This window comes from Bufo bufo, chromosome 6 (genome assembly GCF_905171765.1).
Source record: "Bufo bufo chromosome 6, aBufBuf1.1, whole genome shotgun sequence".
Lineage (NCBI taxonomy): Eukaryota > Metazoa > Chordata > Amphibia > Anura > Bufonidae > Bufo > Bufo bufo.
This window is the reverse complement of record NC_053394.1, coordinates 247604337-247623713: the sequence shown is the minus strand read 5'-3', so window position 1 is coordinate 247623713 and position 19377 is coordinate 247604337. Positions and strand designations below refer to the sequence as shown.

Here is a 19377-nt window from a genome sequence, read left to right as displayed (position 1 = left end):
GTTCCTTCCAAGATGAATGAACAAGCATCTCCCTGAGGCCTAGTAACCACAACAAAGGGGAAAAGACCAAATGCAAACAAGCGAGACACTTAGCTTCTGTTGTAGAAGGATGAGCAGGAACTCAGTGAGAACCACACTCCAGCTCTTTCCAAAACCAAATGAAGCAATCTACCGCAAAGTCAGAAGGGTGGGGTCAGACTATAGAGGGTAGAAGTGATGACCACTGAGAAACAGCTGAGACAAGGGAAGTGGTCATTAACCCTATCAACACTGAATCAAGAGAAATCAAGGAGGCTGTTAGATTCCTCCACACTCAGCCAGTCTCCTTGATCTCCTGACATCAGTCACCTGAGGGACCGTGACAAATACTAGGGCTGCAGCTATCGATTATTTTAGTAATCAAGTAATCTGTTGATTATTCCAACGATTAATCGAGTACTCTAATAAGAAAAACGCTCTTAAAATAACGTATTGCTTTATGAAAACAATATTTTTATTTCTTACAGTGGTATAGCACATAATTGCACACACAAGGCTTCTTTCACAGCTGCAATATACATTCTGTCAGAATAACAGCCAGCCAGAATGCACCATATCGGGCATAGCTGGATTATCTGCCGGCTGCTGCAGCGATTGACTGTAATGAGGTCCGGCCCAAAAAAAAAATGCTTTAATTAGCGTTTTTTGTTTGGACGATACCCAGCATGTATGCCGAAACATGGTCAGATGGCCTTGGACCACATTATAGTCAATGTTGGCATATAGCTGGTAGTATCCGGCTATACCAAATACGGTATACTCCAGCATTCTGTTCCGGTGGAGGAACACACTGCCGGAGTTCACTGGCTGCATCTGTCATAGCTGGATGCCCATTGACTGTTATGGGGATCCGGATGCTTTACCCCGAACAAAAAATGCTGCACAGTGACATAGAATTTTTTGGTCGGACTCCGGCCAGTTGCCAGATGATCAGAGTCCCAGTGTTCGCACTGCAATGTGAACTTGGCCTAAGCTGTTAAACAAACCTAAATTATCAAATTACTTTTAAAAGCAAAATTCTAATAAAAAGTGCTAAATTACCAAAAAAAAAATACAAGTAGTAAGACATAAACATTGCCTTATCCTTTGTTGTTCAACTCTGAATACTTTCAGGCAACTTTAGTACTGACTGTCTTACAGAACACATCTGTACTATGGGGGAGATTTATCAAAAGTAGTGTAAAGGAAAACTGGCTTAGTTTCCCAATAGCAACCAATCAGGTTCCACCTTTCATTTTCCAAGGGAGCTCTGAAAAATGAAAGGTGGAATCTGATTGGTTGCTAAACCAGTTGACCTTTACACCAGTTTGGATAAAGCTATCTCCTGAATAAGATACATATGTTAAAGTGCATGTAAGCTTGCATGAACCAGCTTACCCTAAAGCAGTTTTCAGCAACCTCCGGCACTCCAGCTGTCCAGGAACTACAACTCCCAGAATGCTTCAATCACTTCTATAGGAGTTAGAAGAAGGGAGCATGTTTGCATGCAGGGAGTGGTAGTTTCACAGCAGCTGGAGTGCCAAAGGTTGCTGATTCGTGGCCTAAAGGATCATTTGGCGGTGAAGAAAAGTGAGCATATCCACATGCTCAGAACGGAGGCTGGCCCTGCACTTTGATGCAATGTTTCCTACTGCAGAAAGAGACGTTCTGATGGCGTGGATGTTGCTGGAATACACAGAAAGGAATTTGCCAGCTTTGCCAGTACTGGATAGCGTGTTTCATTTGTTTTCCACCATGACAGCGGATTTTCTTTCTTGGATACGGGGTGTTCTCCAAAGTACATCAAGACCTTCTTCTGCACAGATTTACTTAACTGCTGCTCCTTATCCTCTTCCTCACTGGAGCTGGACTCTGATGATCCCAGTATGTGATGCAGGAATGATGTGGCTGTGGCATGATCCTTGGCATGCTTTGCTGCAGCAGGGCTATCTTGCAGGGCTATCTCTTCTAGAAGAAGCTCCATCATATTCACTGGGCCGTGTGTATGTCGTTTTCTTTTTGGCAACAAGTGCCACGGTCTGTACTGTGCTTTGGACCTTGAATGATTTATCAGCAGTCAAGAACTTAAGTTTCTTAAATCTGGGATCCACAGCAGTGGCAGTTAGGGCAGTGTTTGAAGAGTCAGGTTGAAAAGTAGACAGTTCTTGCCATCTTGTTGTGATACGTTTTACCACATGAGCCTGGTATGACCTTAATGGTGCAATCTCAAAAGCTAAACCCTGTATGGACTTCTTTAGGTTCTGCACTAGCTGTGGAAGTGCAGAGAGGGTTAACATACTGTCACAGTGTAGGGGGAGGGGAGGAACACCAGAATGACAACAGAAGGAAAATGACCAGGAACTAGGCCTCAAGGCTAGGGAAAGGGAAATGGTGACCACCTAAGGAAACCCTAAACCTAGCCCTGACTCCTGTCAGTATGAATAGACCCTGAAGGTGGGAATATTCATACACCGTAAACCTAGGCCCTAATTACCCTGAAAAGCCCTAGGATTAGTGACCAGGTCTGAGACTACTCCAGGCAGAGAATATCACCGTATGGTATGAAGTGTGAGTCCAGACTAAATAGATGAGCAGTAATGACCACAAGCTACACCGAGACAAGAGGTGTGGTCATTACCAACAACAACACTGCAGCAAGTGAAAACAGATAGGCTGTCAGATGACCTATCGTGCAGCCAGTCTCTCGGATCTTCTAACCTCTGTCACTGGAGGGACCGTGACACATACTTCTGGCAACTCAGAAACACTGTAGCTTCTTCAAATGGCTCAAGGGCCTGGGTAAGCTCCTCAATCAGGCTTCACTGTTCAGGCTTCAGATCAAGGTAGTGGTGTTTTCCTCTTTGAGTCACTTCTGGGTCTGATAGAGCAGCAGTCACCGGCCATCTTTGTTCCAGCATTCTTGATAACATGTGAGAAGTGCTATTCCAGCACGTACTTACATCATGCACCAGCATGTGTTGTGGTGTGCCCATCTGCTGTTGCTTCTCCTTTAGCTTGGTGCATGCCAACCCACTCTTCTTAAAATGCTCAACAAGGCATCTTACACAAGCCACACATTTGGAGATAGCTTGGTGGTTCTTCAGAGCGCTTTGCAAAGCCAAATTCAGGGTGTGGCCTGCACATCACACCGATGCCTATCCATGTTTTCCTGTAAAAATCTTTACTGCTGCTACAACATTAGCACCATTGTCATGGACAACAGCTTTGACTTTCTCTGCTGGAATGCAAAATATGTAATCACAGGGAACGACCTGTTTAAAACGTAGCCTTTAATCTAATTTAGACATAAAATAACAAAAACTCCCACAAACATAAATAGAATAGAACAGTAAGAAGATATATCCTTAATGACATGAAAGATGATACTTGTAATCGTCCAAAGAACACGGGGCAGGGATGGACGGGATGGACTGAGATGGAGTCTAATCTGTCCCTATTCCTGGCCCTGGGCTAAATAGCCCTGCCTAAGAACGGAATAGCCGCCCTGATAAGGACGATCCCGTGTTCTGGAACCTCCTTGTAGAACCTAAATAGACCCTGTAATCCTGATGGATCCCTACTGTCCGGTCTAATCTAGGCACACAAAACAAAAAAACAAGTATAGATAATCAATATATATTCAATATATGAGGCAACAGGCCAACCACACTCGTGGATGCTCAGTAGCGCTGGTGGAACGTTGCCAACAAAAAATATGTCATAAAGGATGCACAGGCAGCCAGATGGTATGGCTATCTGTGATCGCGCATCATCAAAATGGACGATATCACTGTATGGACTCCACACACCAGGATCAATGTGCGGCGTCAATACATCATGAGTCGCCGTTCACATTTGTACGTATCAGTGCATAATTAAGATGTATATACACGTACGGCACCAGAAGCACTACATGTATCAATGTGCAATCAGGTGCCAGTGTCCCAACGCGTTTCACCCTGATTGATTTTCGGGTTCCTCAGGGGACATATATCAAAGTACAATGCTGTTGGCATCAATGAGAGGTAACCAAACCTTAGGTAGGGTCCTCCCTTATGATGACACCATTCAACCAGATCATTCACTGGTCACGTTATGTTCAATCACCCAATAGCTTAGAGTGATCAAAACATCAGGACCGCATCAAGGGGCCTATGGAATACGCATGAAACAGATTATGATAATAACAATCATTTGCCTGTGTGGATATATGTCCACATAGATATCCAGGCGTATGTGATTATCACAGCAGTAGTCAGAGTGACAGAATACTACAGACAGTCAACAGTGTGTAATGCCATGTGTGATGTTATGGCCAACAAGTCACAAGATGCTACTTGCGTGTCCAAATGCGGCCAGGGATGGCCCAGGCTGTCTGTAAAGATGATCATACATCCGCTGTCACTCCCGTCATAGCCCGCATAAACACTGTTTAAGACATAAATAATGATCAATATTAGATGCCCAATAGTGCCCGAAACCAACCTTTTGTAAATGGGAGGAATCAGCCCCCAGTTGTCCAAGGAACTCACAGATAGTGGTGCCTCACTGGTCCTGTGTGTGAGGTCACCAGGCAGGGAAAACCTGCCTGGATTAAATAGCCCGCCTTAGAGAGATGAAGCAGGGGGTCGGACTTTGTCCCGCCCCTCCTTTTCCATGCTGTAGTTAGTCATGGAGATATGGCCAAATCACGCCCCAAAATGGGCGTGCCCGTGATGCTTGGTAGGTATGGCCAGTCCCCCTACCTACTGAAAGCTAGACACAGCGCACCGCCCCTGTGCCGTCACGCCTATAAGGGGTGTGTCCCATTAGTGGGAGCGAACCTGGGATAGGTAATCCATGTAGATCGGCCGGCATCCGATGACGTCACTGGCCGCGCCCGATCACATGGTGTTACTGGGATAGCGTCCTCGTGCCGGAGCGCCGCCTAATGATGACGCCCTCTACCTCCGATCACGTGATAGGTAGATGTAAGATGACACAGTGTGATACCCATAATGCAAGGTTCAAAGGTCATCAAGAATCGGGTAATTTGTATAAAAAGCACAGATATGCCTCAAAAAGAGGGACCCCATATGGATGCATGGACCCTAGTTAGATAATACAAGGCAATTAGCGCAGTATATATGCGCGGACCATAAGCCAGTTTAGTATAGATTGATAAGATAGGGATACTATCCAGGAAGGTATTGATCCCTGGGGACAGGGTACACATAATGTACGCACCAGTAGGAGGGGATATGGATACCGCGGGCTAAATAAAGCTATAGGTGGATACTCTATTATATCTTGGTGAATAGAGTTAATGGTGTGTGTATATGTATGTATATATATATATATATATATATATATATATATATATATATATATATATATATAAATTGATGTTTTATATGGGATGGACCACAACGGCACTGTAATGGGGGTGGCCACATATCCTCCCCTTAACATTATTACAGTGATCCTCAAGCCAAAATATGGAATGCAAAATATGGCAATAACATCCTCAAGCCACTCTGCAATATTTGCAGCTGTGTGCCTTTCTTCAAGGGGCATCGTTGTTAGGCTGTAGGACTCCATTTCCCAATCCTTCCCAAGAAAATGACACGTCACCCCTAGATAAACTTCTGTAGCAACGCTTGTCCAAATGTCAGTCTCCTGAAGAGTGTTCTTCAACTTGCCTTTGATTTCTTCATACTTTTTCTTCATGGTTTTCATGAAGTAGGTTCTTGAAGGAAGAGTGTATCTTGGATTGAAAGTGGAAATCGTCCTCTGAAAACCTTCATCCTCCACCATGGATAGCGGGCACATATCTGTGACAATCATGTTCAGAATGCTGTCTGTAAGCTCAGCTGCTTTAGTTGAACGTGATGCAGCTGTACACACATAGATGTCCATACATCGCTGTGATTTACTGAAAAAGAGGTTAAATAAAACATTATTATTACAATACAAAGCCTGTGTGTTGTGCGTGTCACTAAGATCATATAAAATGTTTGCTTTACCTACCTTGGGTCCGGTCCGCTCGGTGAACTACATGCAAAAACTGGGTGTTTTTTTGGTGAGATGTTGATTCATTGATGTTGTGCTATTATGGTAGGCTAGTTCGGTTTTACAATAGACACACTGCAGAGTTTTCTTTCTTTTTCAGCTTGAAATGATCCCAAACTTTGGACACTCTGTGCCGTTTTCTCTGTCCTGTCTCTTCTGTTCGCCCCTCGGCCTCGCTATTTTCTCTTTCTCCATTTTGCAGTTGAAGTAAAGTAATACTTCTTTAGGTCTAACCTCTTGCCCTCTTGCTTTGTGCAACAGTAAAAGTTGAGTCACACCTTACGGGGGGGGACAAAATATTTTTCATCAGATCAAACTACACCCCCCCAAATCAGACTTTCACATCTCTTCCACAGATAAGACCCCCCCCCCCCCCTCACGCCAAATCAGTCCCCCCATGTCGCAAGCCCGCAATCAGACCCCCATGCCACCATGATCAGACCCCCAGGCTGCCATCATCAGACCCTCCCTTGCTGCAATCAGAGCCAGACCCCCATGCCATCCATTGCCATTTCCCCCACTCCCCCAGTTCCTCCATGCCATCCATTGCCATGTGATGTCCTCCACTGCCATCAGATCAGCCCCTCCATTCCATGTCCCCCACTCCCTCAGTGCCATCAGATCAGCCCCTCCATGTCATGTCCCCCACTCCCCCAGTGTCATCAGCCCCTCCATGCCATCCATTGCCATGTCTCCCAATCCCCTGGTGCCTCCATGCCATCCATTGCCATTTGCCATGTCCCCCACTCCCCCAGTGCCATCAGATTAGCCCCTCCATGCCATGTCCCCCACTCCCCTAGTGCCATTTGCCCCTCCATGCTATCAATTGCCATGTCCCCCTCCCCCAGTACCTCCATGCCATCCATTGCCATGTATTAGCAACATAGTATTAGCTTGCTTAATTATAGTTTGCATCATTCTCAAAGTGCACTAGAGATATTCAGGAGACTAATTTGTTAGACAGGTTTTTGCTATTGTCTGATTGCAAATGAGCATAGGGCCAATAAGGTGTTAAATTTGTTGTTGGGGGAGGAGCTTTTGTGTGTATATATAGCAACAAAGTATTAGCTTGCCTAATTATAGCTTGCATCATTCTCAAAGTGCAGCATTTCTAAGTGCACTAGAGATATTCAGGAGACTAACTTAGAGCTTTTCCACTGTAGCAGAACTTCAGCTGTGTTTTTGGTGGCTACTCACACTCTGTTTGAAAACATGCCATTGCCATCCATGTCCCCCAGCGCCATCAGCCACTTCAAATTGCCAACATCACCCCCCCATGATGGATCCGCCCAAAACGCGAGTGTGAAAGTAGCCTTAGATGTGTTTTTACAATGGTACTGTGGGGTACATAAAAATAATAAAAAATGGCCAAATATTAGTAAATCTGAATACAGAGTGGTAAAAAGGTGGCAACAGAATGCACAGCTGTATTGGTTGTCATTTTAGAATTGACATCTTGTAATCTTTTGCTAAGCTACTGTATTTTAAAAGTGACCTCTATCGTGCTGCTCTTCCTGTTGTCACTTGTGGCCACAACACCAACAGGAAAAGGATAATGTTATAAAAAATATATATATATGATAAACTCTTGCTTCATATTCATTGAAGGGGTTGTCCGGGTTCAGAGGTGAACCCAGACACACCCATATTTTCACCCAGGCTGCCCAGCTAAGATGAGAATCGGATGCTCTCCTTTTGCCCTGCCTTGAGTCGTGTAGGGCAAAGGCATTTTCAGGACATCTGGTGACGTACCGGGCTCTCCTTAGGGCTGCCAGGTGGAGGCTTCCGCCCGGCAGTGAGCCCGGTGACGTCACCGGGACTGATGGGTGAGCTTTAGCGTTGCCCTAGCCTGTAAAATGGATAGGGTAGCGCTTAGGCTACTTTCACACTTGCGTTAGGAGCGGATCCGTCTGGTGTCTGCACAGACGGATCCGCTCCTATAATGCAAACGCTTGCATCCGTTCAGAACGGATCCGTTTGCATAACTGTTTATTTCAGATCAGATTTTTCACTTCGGAAAACTCAGATCCGACAGTATATTCTAAACACAGAAGCGTTCCCATGGTGATGGGTATGCTTCAAGTTAGAATATACTGAGAACTGTGTACATGACTGCCCCCTGCTGCCTGGCAGATGCTGCCAGGCAGCAGGGGGCAGACCCCCCCCCCCCCCCCTCCTGTATTTAACTTATTGGTGGCCAGTGCGGGCCCCCCCTCCCTCCCCAGTATTAATTGTAACCAGTGCGGCCCCCCTCCCTATATATACATCGGTGGCCAGTGCGGATTCCCAGTATTAAATATGACCATTACGGCCTCCCCCTCCCTCCCTCCCCAGTATTAAATATGACCAGTGCGGCCTCCCCCTCCCTCTATATTTATTGGTGGCCCGGCCAGTGGTGCGGATTCCAAGTATTGTGACCAGTGCGGCCTCCCCTCTCTTCCCCCCCCCCCTAATTAAAATCACCCTCCCCCCCCCCCCCCCCCCCATCATTGGTGGCAGCGGAGAGTACAGATCGGAGTCCCAGTTTAAATCGGTGGGGCTCCGATCGGTTACCATGGCAGCCAAGACGCTATTGCAGTCTTGGCTGCCATGGTTACTTAGCAACAAATACAAGCATTATACTTACCTGAAGAGCTGCGATGTCTGTGTCCGGCCGGGAGCTCCTCCTACTGGTAAGTGAAAGGTCTGTGCGGCGCATTGCCTATAGCACAGACCTTTCACTTACCAGTAGGAGGAGCTCCCGGCCGGACACAGACATCGCAGCTCTTCAGGTAAGTATAATGCTTCTATTTGTTGCTAAGTAACCATGGCAGCCAAGACTGCAATAGCGTCTTGGCTGCCATGGTAACCGATCGGAGCCCCAGCGATTTAAACTGGGACTCCGATCGGTACTCTCCGCTGCCACCAATGATGGGGGGGGGAGGGGGGGTGATTTTAATTAGGGGGGGGGGGAAGAGGGGAGGCCGCACTGGTCACAATACTTTGGAATCCACACTGGCCGGGCCACCAATGAATATAGAGGGAGAGGGAGGCCGCACTGGTCATATTTAATACTGGGGAGGGAGGGAGGGGGAGGCCGCACTGGTCATATTTAATACTGGGAATCCGCACTGGCCACCGATGTATATATAGGGAGGGGGGCCGCACTGGTTACAATTAATACTGGGGAGGGAGGGGGGGCCGCACTGGCCACCAATAAGTTAAATGGAGGGGGGGCGGGGTCTGGCAGCAGGGGGCATGCCTAGCAGTGTGCCTAGGTAAACAAATAAGCCCTTGCACTGCGCGATCCAGTGCAGGACAAGGGAGAGCATTGGAGCATGAAATGCTCAGATGCTCATCTTAGTGGGGCAGCCTGGGTGAAAATATGGGTATGTCCGGGTTCAGCTCTGAACCCGGACAACCTCTTTAACACACTCACATTATGACTGGGATCCATCAAGGTGCTCAATATTTACGACAGATTCCAGTTTTCTATAGCTTTATTTTCCAAACTTCTGTATAAATTTTTTTTTTTTTTTAATGATTTTCTCTCATCCCTCAAGAAAACAACATGCAAATGTCAAAAAGAAAGCCAGGAACCCAAGGTGGTAAAGCCAAAACAGCAGGACAAGTATACTCAGACCACCTGGAGGAGAAGCTCAGTGAGTAATTGTATTCAGTGCCACCTTGTATTTTTATGCTATAAAGTGATATATTGGTTCATAAAGAAGCAGATTTCACCACTAAACCTGCCATTTCATGTTAACAGCAAACTTTAGTTCAGATTACCTTTTTTTTGCCTTTTTTGCGTCTTGCTTTAGTAACTTTTCTTGCATGTTTTACGTTATCTTTAATCCATATGTGTCTTAACAAACCAGGTTATGGGACTAATGTATGTCTGCTGTTTTCTGGGCTCTACTGTTTTGTGTTTTGTTGTCTTTGAACTGCGGGATTAGACCCATTTGGGACAATTTATGGATACCAGTGCATGGCAAAGAGGAAGAAGTTGACCAGAGTATCCAATCTGATATTTTTAGAGAAGACATTTTTAAAATAGATGCTAAAGGGATTTAAAGGGCATCTGTCAGCAGATTTGTACCTATGAAACTGGCTGACCTGTTGCATGTGCCATTGGCAGCTGAAGGCATCTTTGTTGGTCCCATGTTCATATGTGTCTGCATGTTTGAGAAAAAGGATGTTTAAATATATTCAAATGAGCCTCTAGGAGCTATGGGGATGTTGTCGTTACACCTAGAGGCTCTGCTCTCTCTGCAACCGCTGCTCTCTCTCCACTTTGACAGGGCCAAACATGATTATGTTTACACTACCTGGCCCTGCCAGTCAAAGTGCAGAGGGCAGTTGTAGAGAGGGCTGAGTCTGAAGGAGTTAAGGCAATGCCCCCATTTGCTCCTAGATGCTCATTTGCACATATTAAAACATCCTTTTTCTCAGCAATGTGGGCACATATGGACATAGGACCAACACAGATGCCTTCAGCTGCCAACTGCACATGCAACAGGTCAGCCAGTTTCATAGGTACAAATCTTCTGACAGATGCCATTTAAAGGGCTTGTCCAACAGGGAATTATTTTTTTCAAATGCTCAGAGTGAATAAAAAAATAAAAGAAGCAATATCTCACCGATATACCACCTTTCCCTTTGGTCTCTACTCCCTGGTCCCGTCTTGACACACAGGAAATTGGCTGAGTGGCCATTTCGTTGAATCTCTGGTATGTTGAGAAGAAACCCAGGAAATAGTGTCCAGCGGGAAAGTGGTTATGATTGCAAAAATAGCAGACGAGAATCGGTGAGATGAGTATCTCCTCTGGACAACCCTTTTAAAAGGGTTATGTGAGATACCAGTGAATAGGGTTGATCTGCAATACCACACATAGTCTACTATGGTAAGGTTCCTTCATACTATAGATGGATAAATAGTTATGTAAGGAGTTGGACAAGAGCGATGGTTTGATTATTCTATAGATTACAGCAGGCTCATAAATATGGGTATCATTAGATAGTTCCTATTAGCCAAATCACACTTTTTTGTGCTGTTATGGCGAGTAGTAGTACTATGCTGACAGATCTTCTTGGGGGGGTACTAGGAGTCGAAACCTCAAGGATCACTAAAACCCTTCAAATCCAGAACACACCTTTCATTTTGTTAGACCCATTTGCAAATTTTTTTTAACTTTTGGGGTCATTTATTAAGACTGGCGATTTATACGCCAGTCTTAATCCCCCTGCGCTGACGGTGGATGTGCCTAAGTTATGTAGAGGCGCTGGCGGCGAACAACAAGCTTAAACCTATGCCGGCTCTCTTGCTGGCGTAGATTTCAACCATTTTCTACACTAAAAACGGGCGTACAAAATGATAAATGAGACGGGCCCGCTCTCTTACATGCCCATGCCATGCCCCCTTTTTTCAGCACTGGCATGAGCGGCGGGAAGGGTCACAGATTATTTGCGACAAAATCTGTGCCTACTATATGCTATAAAGTGGTGTATATTGGTTGATAAATGACCCCCTTTGTTTTGAGATGGGAAACCTGCGATGAACTGAATGCTTCCCAGTTCATAGGTGTATGTGAAACAGATTCAAAAATTTCTAGAACACCTTTTCATAGCAGTACCTGAGTTACACTGGGTTTTAATGAATTAGCGGAAAATTCACCGCAGTAAATGTGTCTTAGGAGTGGAGCGCCAGCAGTCTCTGCTTTAAATACAGCACGGGGGAGTTGGAGGAACAGGAATAGCATACAGATGAGTCTTCACATATCAGTCACTGTCACTTAATCAGCTCAAGCTGCAATTTTCCAAGTCTTATCAGATAGTCTAAAGCTGCAGTCAATATCACAGGAGGTTGAGGATTCATTTAAATTCAGTTTACTTCTGAAACAATCGTCTTGATACACCAAAGAATGCTATGAAGATATTGCGATTTCAGTCTACACTTAGTTGTTTTTTTCTGGTGTATATACTGTATATGTGGAAGGTATGTTTTATATGCATACACCTATCCAGAAATATATATACGTATGTTATACTACAGTACGATGAACAATAATAAACTAGTATCTTAATTAAAGATTTTTATATATATATATATATATATATATATATATATATATATATATATATATATATTTTATTTTTTGTGTTACAATTGCTATAACTTTTTTATTATTATTGTTCTATTTGCTGTATGTGGACATACACATGTTCAAAGGGGTTTGCCGGGATTTTAATACTGATGTTTGGGCCTATTGTGCTGCCTACTGTTGTATTGTGTTTCATGGATCTATGGGATTTAGTGACCTTGGATTAGCAGCGTTAATATTATGAAATATATGCTAGATGGTTTGAAATCTAGGCCCTAAAAACCCAGGAAAAGTTCATAGAACATAAGTGCTCCTTGTGCACCTCCAAAGTATCATGTAATAAGAATCATGTAGCATCTTACGCAAGTTCTAGTGGGCCTTCCTTTTTGTAAAAGGCAGTTCATTGTGTTATTTAACCGCTTCTGGCCCTGTGCTGTATTTATGACCACACATGCGGGAAGGTGGTTGTCAGCGGTAATATGCCACAACAAAGGACTGCATGTGTCTATCCAAACCGCTTAGGTCATGATTTACCAGACTTTTACTATGATCCAATAAAGGTGAAGATTTTGTGGACGTGCTGCTGCATAGTAATATCTAGCTGACCCAGTGCTGCAGTGGCCAGGATGAGACCAAGCCCCAATCCAAGCTGCTTGAACCAACCCTAGATGCTGCAACATCTAATTGGTTAGACAGAGGAAAGGGCTCCCTCTGTCACGCCACAGGCTACCCTGAAATGTGATGGCGGGGTTCAAATGGGATGTCATGGCAGTTGAGGTCCTAATTAAGGCCTCAAGGTCCACCATCTTAGAACACCTTTTAGGCCTAAGGCTAACTTCACGCGCATGTTCAGACCTTGAAACACATTTTCTGCAATGGCTCCTGTAACCCAAACTTTCAGCATCATAATGATGCTGTGACCTTCTTCCTGACGGCTGGTCTTCCTTACTATACTCACAGCATTTGGAGAGTACAGCACAGTAGACCTGTGGTCAGGCAGGAATTCATGGCATCATAAATCATTAGGATGCTGTGAGTTTGGTCAGGGGAGCCCAGTTCTATCCGGGACATCCAGCCATCCTATGTAGTGTGTTTCCTGGACTGAACATGCTCATGTGAAAATATATATAGATTACCTCTCACCATTAGGATCACTATAATTGGTTATAATTGGATCCTGTCAGTGTCCGTTTGGGAGAACACTGTTTTTTTAGCCTCCTGCATGCAGAACTTTACTCGCTGCTATTTTTGACAAAGGCCCGAATGGTGCCTCCATCGCAGATGTGAACATGCCATAAGAAGTATATAAAGATATCTTTTTTTGTCCCAGGAGCTTGATTTTTCCTCCTCCTCCTGCCGTGAGACAACTGGCTGGAGCAGAAGCCTCCCTGCTGAGCCCTGATTAAAGCTGCTCATACACATTGATAGTTGTCAGCTGAATCTTTGCCGACAGATCTCTGCTGACTCGCACAGAGCAGTTACCCCTTCCCCCACCAGGCTACTATATATGTTTGGCTCAGCTGAACGTTTTTGTGTATTCCATAGGAGGAGAACTTCGCTGCCAGCAGAGGTCGCAATAACGCCTGTACAAGCGTCATAGACGCCTGTTCAGGCCATTTTACTCCCTGGAAAAAGTCTAAGGCGTACCAATAATAATTTAGTGGGGGTCCCATATCTGAGCGCCTTGTTTTTCACTCTAATGATGAGTCTGAAGCACTCAGCCGAGCGCTGTCTCGCCTCCCTGCTGAGCGCGGTACTGAAGATGGCCTCAATAGAAGGTCTAGGGGACCTTCTTCACTACTGCGCTCAGCAGTGAGGAAAAGTGGCTGAGCGCTTCAGACTCCTGCTTAAAGAAGTGAGCGAGGGTTTCAGTGTTGGACACGCCAACAGGAGACCAGCAGCAAGCAACACCAACCTCAGACTTGGGTCTGACCGCCAGCTGCAAGACAGCAAGGACATGGGAGGGAGACCCTCAGGGCAGGTCATTCTATTGGGCCGTAACCAGAAAAATAAAGGAGGAGGAGCAGTTTATAGATGCAACAGACTGTGATGTGCCTGTGTACCCGGCGCGGGGCCCAGCACAAGCCTCCTGGCTGCTACACAGATGTCACAGCATGACTGACTTAGATACCCCTACTCTCATTGCCAATGCTAATCCTGTAGATAACAGGGGGAGAAGAGAGGATGCTGCAAGCACCATGAAACAGGACACTGCATGAGGGGTAGGGCCGGGTTCACACACAGACAGAAGTGGCCAAGGAAAAGCATCACTGTCCCACTATATATATCGTACACAATTAAAATGTGCACTATAGTCCAGGACACTATCACACTATATACCGTATCACTATGTACACTATGACAGTATGTACAGTACATTATCACACTATATACACTATAATAGTATAACAGTACATAATCACACTACATTCCACTATGTGCACTACATACAGTACATTACCACTTTGTGCTACCCTAAGCCTACCATGCTGACCCTGCAGAGCTCTCTGTGCCACCTTAAGCCTTCATAGCCTCATACTGTGCCAACCTGACCCTGCAGAGCTCTCTGTGCCACCTTAAGACTACATAGCATTAGCATCCAATCTGAGACCGCTGCAAAGGGGGAACCCCTCATGTGCGCGGTGCTTTGTATCTAGAAAGCCCCTAAACTCAATTTCCGCTGTGTGTAACAATGTCCCCAGCTTTAGGTGTTGGAGGAATGACTGTAATAAGGAGTCTACTGTTCACATCTATAAAGGCAAGAACTGGTGGCACTGTTTAGGTGGCAGTGGTCTTATGTTTAGTATATGATGTCGACTAAATTTAAAATTTTCTAAATTTGCTAGTTCTAGAGTACTAGTAATGGTTTCCCTGCATAAATAACAACCACTTAATGTTGTATAGGCCTTCGTATTAACTATTTGAATTACTGTAACTTTCGTACTCCTCATCGGATAAAAATACTCCTCAAAAATAGTAAGAGGAGTATTTTTACTCTTCCAGAAAAAAATGTAGCGCGACCTCTGGCTGCCAGAGACTTCTGGAGGCAGCTTATCTTCTCGGAGGAAAAAAGGATTGGGTGAAAATAATAATTTTGCCCGATCCTTGTCTCCCTGGACATCATCTGATGAGGGAGAGTCAGGTGCTCCCCACACACATTGTGTTGGCCAAATCAGTCGGGCGGGTATGGGTGATGGCCAGCTTTAGTCACACCCTGTTGTACTAAGCCCTGCTTCTCAAGGCTGGTCTCTAGCTGAAGATAGAACATATCAGCAGGGGATTAACCCTGTGTTTTCTGCACAGTTTCTACAATGTTCAGAAAATGCTGCAGACTCACAAGCAATATTATCTCCTTTTTACTTTTATCACTTTTTTCGAAGTTTCTTTTTTCTTTATATTTGTAAAACAGACCCACCATCTGTTTCTTACATCTTAAAATAGAAAAGGGTATTTTAATTAAAGCAAAAACACCACGCAGCAAAAAAAAAAAAAAAAAACTTGTCGTATGCTACTGGGCAAAAATCATTTGTCCTATACTAAATCGAGTGTGCGGATTACAAATCCAAAGTCAGAATTGTTGTAACACGTCACAAAATTTTGTGTATTGTAAATTATTAGTAAATTTTCAATTACCTGATCTACATCAAAGTTTGCGTAGGAAACAGTATATGAAAATGTAATGGAATAACAAAATTTCAAAAAGCCTCATTTTTCGGTTTAAAAGTCTTTCTTGAGCAAGGCCCAGTACTGTTAAAAGTGCTTCAGGCATCTGCTTTTGCATTTGTGAACAGTCATATTTTCCCGTTGCAAAAACCAGCAGTGGTCCCCCATCATGTTGGGATTCCAGCGGCCTTGATACCTGTTCTCCACTGTAGAAATATCTTTATGGAACCACTCTCCATGTTCGTCACTTACGTGTCCCAAATTAGGGGGGGGGGGGGGGCGGTGTCAAGATGGGAATGTAATAAATGCACTTTCAATGACATTCGGCAGCCAAGTTGTTCATTTGCTGTAAGCATGTTTTCTATTAATTCAGCATAGTTTGCAGCTCGTCTGTTCCCAAGGAAGTTCTGCCCTACTAGCACAAATGCATCCCAAGCTGCAAGTTCCAGAGGGTTGAGTTTTGTTCTGAATGTGTCATCATGGATTAGTTTGTTGATTTCGGGGCCAATAAAAATTTCGGCCTTTTTTTTTTTTTAGCATCAGTTTTCAGTGTGCTAAACTTCTCCTTCAAATACTGGAAACCATTTCCATCATGATCAAGTGCAATTACAACATTTTTCATTAAACCAAGTTTAATGTGAAGTAATGGAAGATAAACGAAGTGGATCGACCAGTGATTTGTGTTGTACATTGTACTGACCAACTGTGTGCTCAACTCTGAGAGGCCACTGTCTCATTTTGTAATGATTGTTGTCATCACGACTTTTCCATAGGCACAAGAAACACATATGCTTTGTGTACCCTAACTGTAGGCCAAGCAGCAGTGCTGCCACTTTCAGGTCAGCACAAATTTTCCATTTATGTATTTCATCAGTATTTCATCATTTTCAAAATTAACTCCATAGAAGCATGGGTCTGTTTCATTCCAAGCGCATGAGCCAATGGAACAGATGGTTTTTCATTACCATTGTGCAACAAGACAGCTTTCAAACTTGTTTTGTTAGAGTCTATGTATAGCCTTCATTCATCTTGAACATATGTACCATCTAACTCCATCATAAGACCATTTACATCAGTACAGAAACAGACATTGCTTTCCATTGCATAGTATGCAGCTAACTTGGTGGATCGATGACGAAAGTGTGAAGTTGTGGTGCCTCGTTGTAGCAAATTCCATTCCTGAAGTCTAGAAGCTAACAGTTCTGGCTTTTCTTTAGATAATGCCAGATCTCTTACCAGATCATCTAAATCTGATTGGCTCGGCAAGTGCGGCTGACCCTCCAGATGTTCTGTATCAGGAAATACATTGTGACAATCAACATCATCTTCATCAGGATCAGAACAGTCTGTTTCAATTGCATTTCCTGCTGTGGGAGGGGCAGGCACTGGATTCTCTACCTCGTGTGGTGCTGGTTTAAGAGCAGACTCAGTCAGGATACACAATTTGTGACTTGTTTCTCTTTGAATATCCAGATATTTTAGTCATGCAAAAGTAACAGTCTGAATGGTGATTTTTCTGCTTACACCAAGCCATAGGCACTGCAAAAGCCATTCCTTTCCTTTTACCATTCAACCACTGCGTTAGCCCAGAGTAACACACAGTGCAACAAACATGAGGTGCCCAGCTTTTATCTTGATCTCCAATTTTACAGTCAAAGTAATACTTTTAGGACGTACTCGCTTTGTCAGATTTTTGCACTGACCATAAGTAGTGTAATTGCCACATATGTAGCAGAAATTGTCTGGATCGTTAACACATTTGCGTTTATCCATCTTAAGTTTCAAAGCTGATAGCACTATAACAGATCACTTTATCAAAATCTGTCCAGCTTGCCTTATATACTTACGTCTGACATCAGCCTGAGTGCTTCCGGGCAGGTCTAGACATGTCCATTGCAATATCTCCAATATAATATTATAACTGAATAGGCTTTGCATGTATAACTTAGGCTACTTTCACACTTGCGGCAGTGTGATCCGGCAAGCAGTTCCGTCGTCGGAACTGCCTGCCGGATCCGCCGATCTGGATGTGACTGAAAGCATTTGTGAGACGCATCCGGATGCAGATCCATCTCCACAAATGCATTGCAAGAACGGATCCGTCTCTCCCCTTGTCATGCGGACAGATGGATCCGTCTTGTATCTTTTTACAAATTTTTACTGGTCTGCGGCACTAATACATTCCTATGGGGAAAAATGCCGGATCCGGCATTCCGGCAAGTCTTCAGTTTTTTTTCGCCGGAGATAAAACTGTAGCATGATGCGGTTTTAGCTTTTGCCTAATCAGTCAAAATGACTGAACTGAAGACATCCTGATGCATCCTGAACGGATTGCTCTCCATTCAGAATGCATAGGGATATAACTGATCAGTTCTTTTCCGGTATAGAGCCCCTGTGACGGAACTTCAGAGTTCATATTTGGAATCCGCACGCTCATTTTAGTATATATCACATGTTCTCTCAGTAGCAAAATCATTGTTGCGCGGTGAATAGCTAAGGCCATGAACATTTCATGGTTATCTGAGGCTGCCTGTAACTTCTGTGATAATTTTTAAGATTAGTAAGCGGTTGTTAAAGGCGCTTCTAAAGAATTTATTGTAATCATACTCAAGATTCTTGTCATTAGCCTTTGATGTAAAGTGACCTAGTTTTGTATAAATGTATTTGGCACAAAGATTACAGTAATCTAAATATCTCAGCTACCTAACGGGAACTATAGCCATGCTCTGCGGGGTATTATTTGGGAATCATTAGTTGCGCTTGCTTAAAGCACCAGTAGATCTAGGTTTAATTAATATTTCTCCCTTTCTCCCTTTGCTTACAAGTTAGAAAGTATGCAGGAATCTTTAGTAATGGAAGGTCAGAACAGATGGTTCTGCAGCCAAAACCCACCTGAAGATAATACCTCCATATTGCCAACACTTGCATGTGGCTTACCGGACCATCTGAGAGGAGCAAATCAGTCCAGAAGTTTTAAATCAGCTAATCCGACATTTGTAGTCTGTGTACAGGATTAGATGCAGTCAGATTTCCAAACAGTAATTAAAGAAAGGGACCCGCTCACCAATATCCCCTCAGGGTAGGTGCTCTAGATCAAAAATTGAGTCACCCCTCAAAATAAAGGCTAAATCTGTAGAAAATTGAGCTGGCACTCATATAAGGAATATGAACATGGTTTATTGAAGTAGGGAAAAATATCACCTGTCACATATGTACCTTCATTAAAATACAATAGGATAAAAAATAAATGAAAAATATAAGAAATGAAAAATAAAAATAAAAAACAGCAAAAAAGATAAATTAAAAATATAGGTATCAATTCAATAATACAGAAGCCGGCAGCACCAAATGTCCATGGGCCTGATATGGTCCTGGATGAATTAATATAGACAATCGTGCTGTCGGTCTCTGCAGCTGCAAATGGTAGTTACCTTGTGCATAAATAGTTACACATGCAATCATGTAGATTCCATAGGTAACCTATATATTGGGATATCCCGCATCAACAGAATAACATGTACCGCATCAACAGAAGACTATAATTCTCTATAAAGTAGCTTTCAGT

The 19377-nt window shown here is 43.9% G+C and overlaps 1 protein-coding gene across 3 annotated transcripts in view; it reads left to right on the top strand.

Moving 5' to 3' along the window:
• Nucleotides 1-19377, top strand: part of CCSER2 (coiled-coil serine rich protein 2) — a 186295-nt gene that overhangs the window by 128315 nt on the left and 38603 nt on the right. For all 3 annotated transcript variants that reach the window (XM_040434594.1, XM_040434593.1, XM_040434595.1), the window contains exon 9: nt 9612-9710. In XM_040434594.1, the coding sequence (XP_040290528.1) occupies nt 9612-9710 (99 nt within the window). The remainder of the gene's footprint in view (nt 1-9611; nt 9711-19377) is intronic.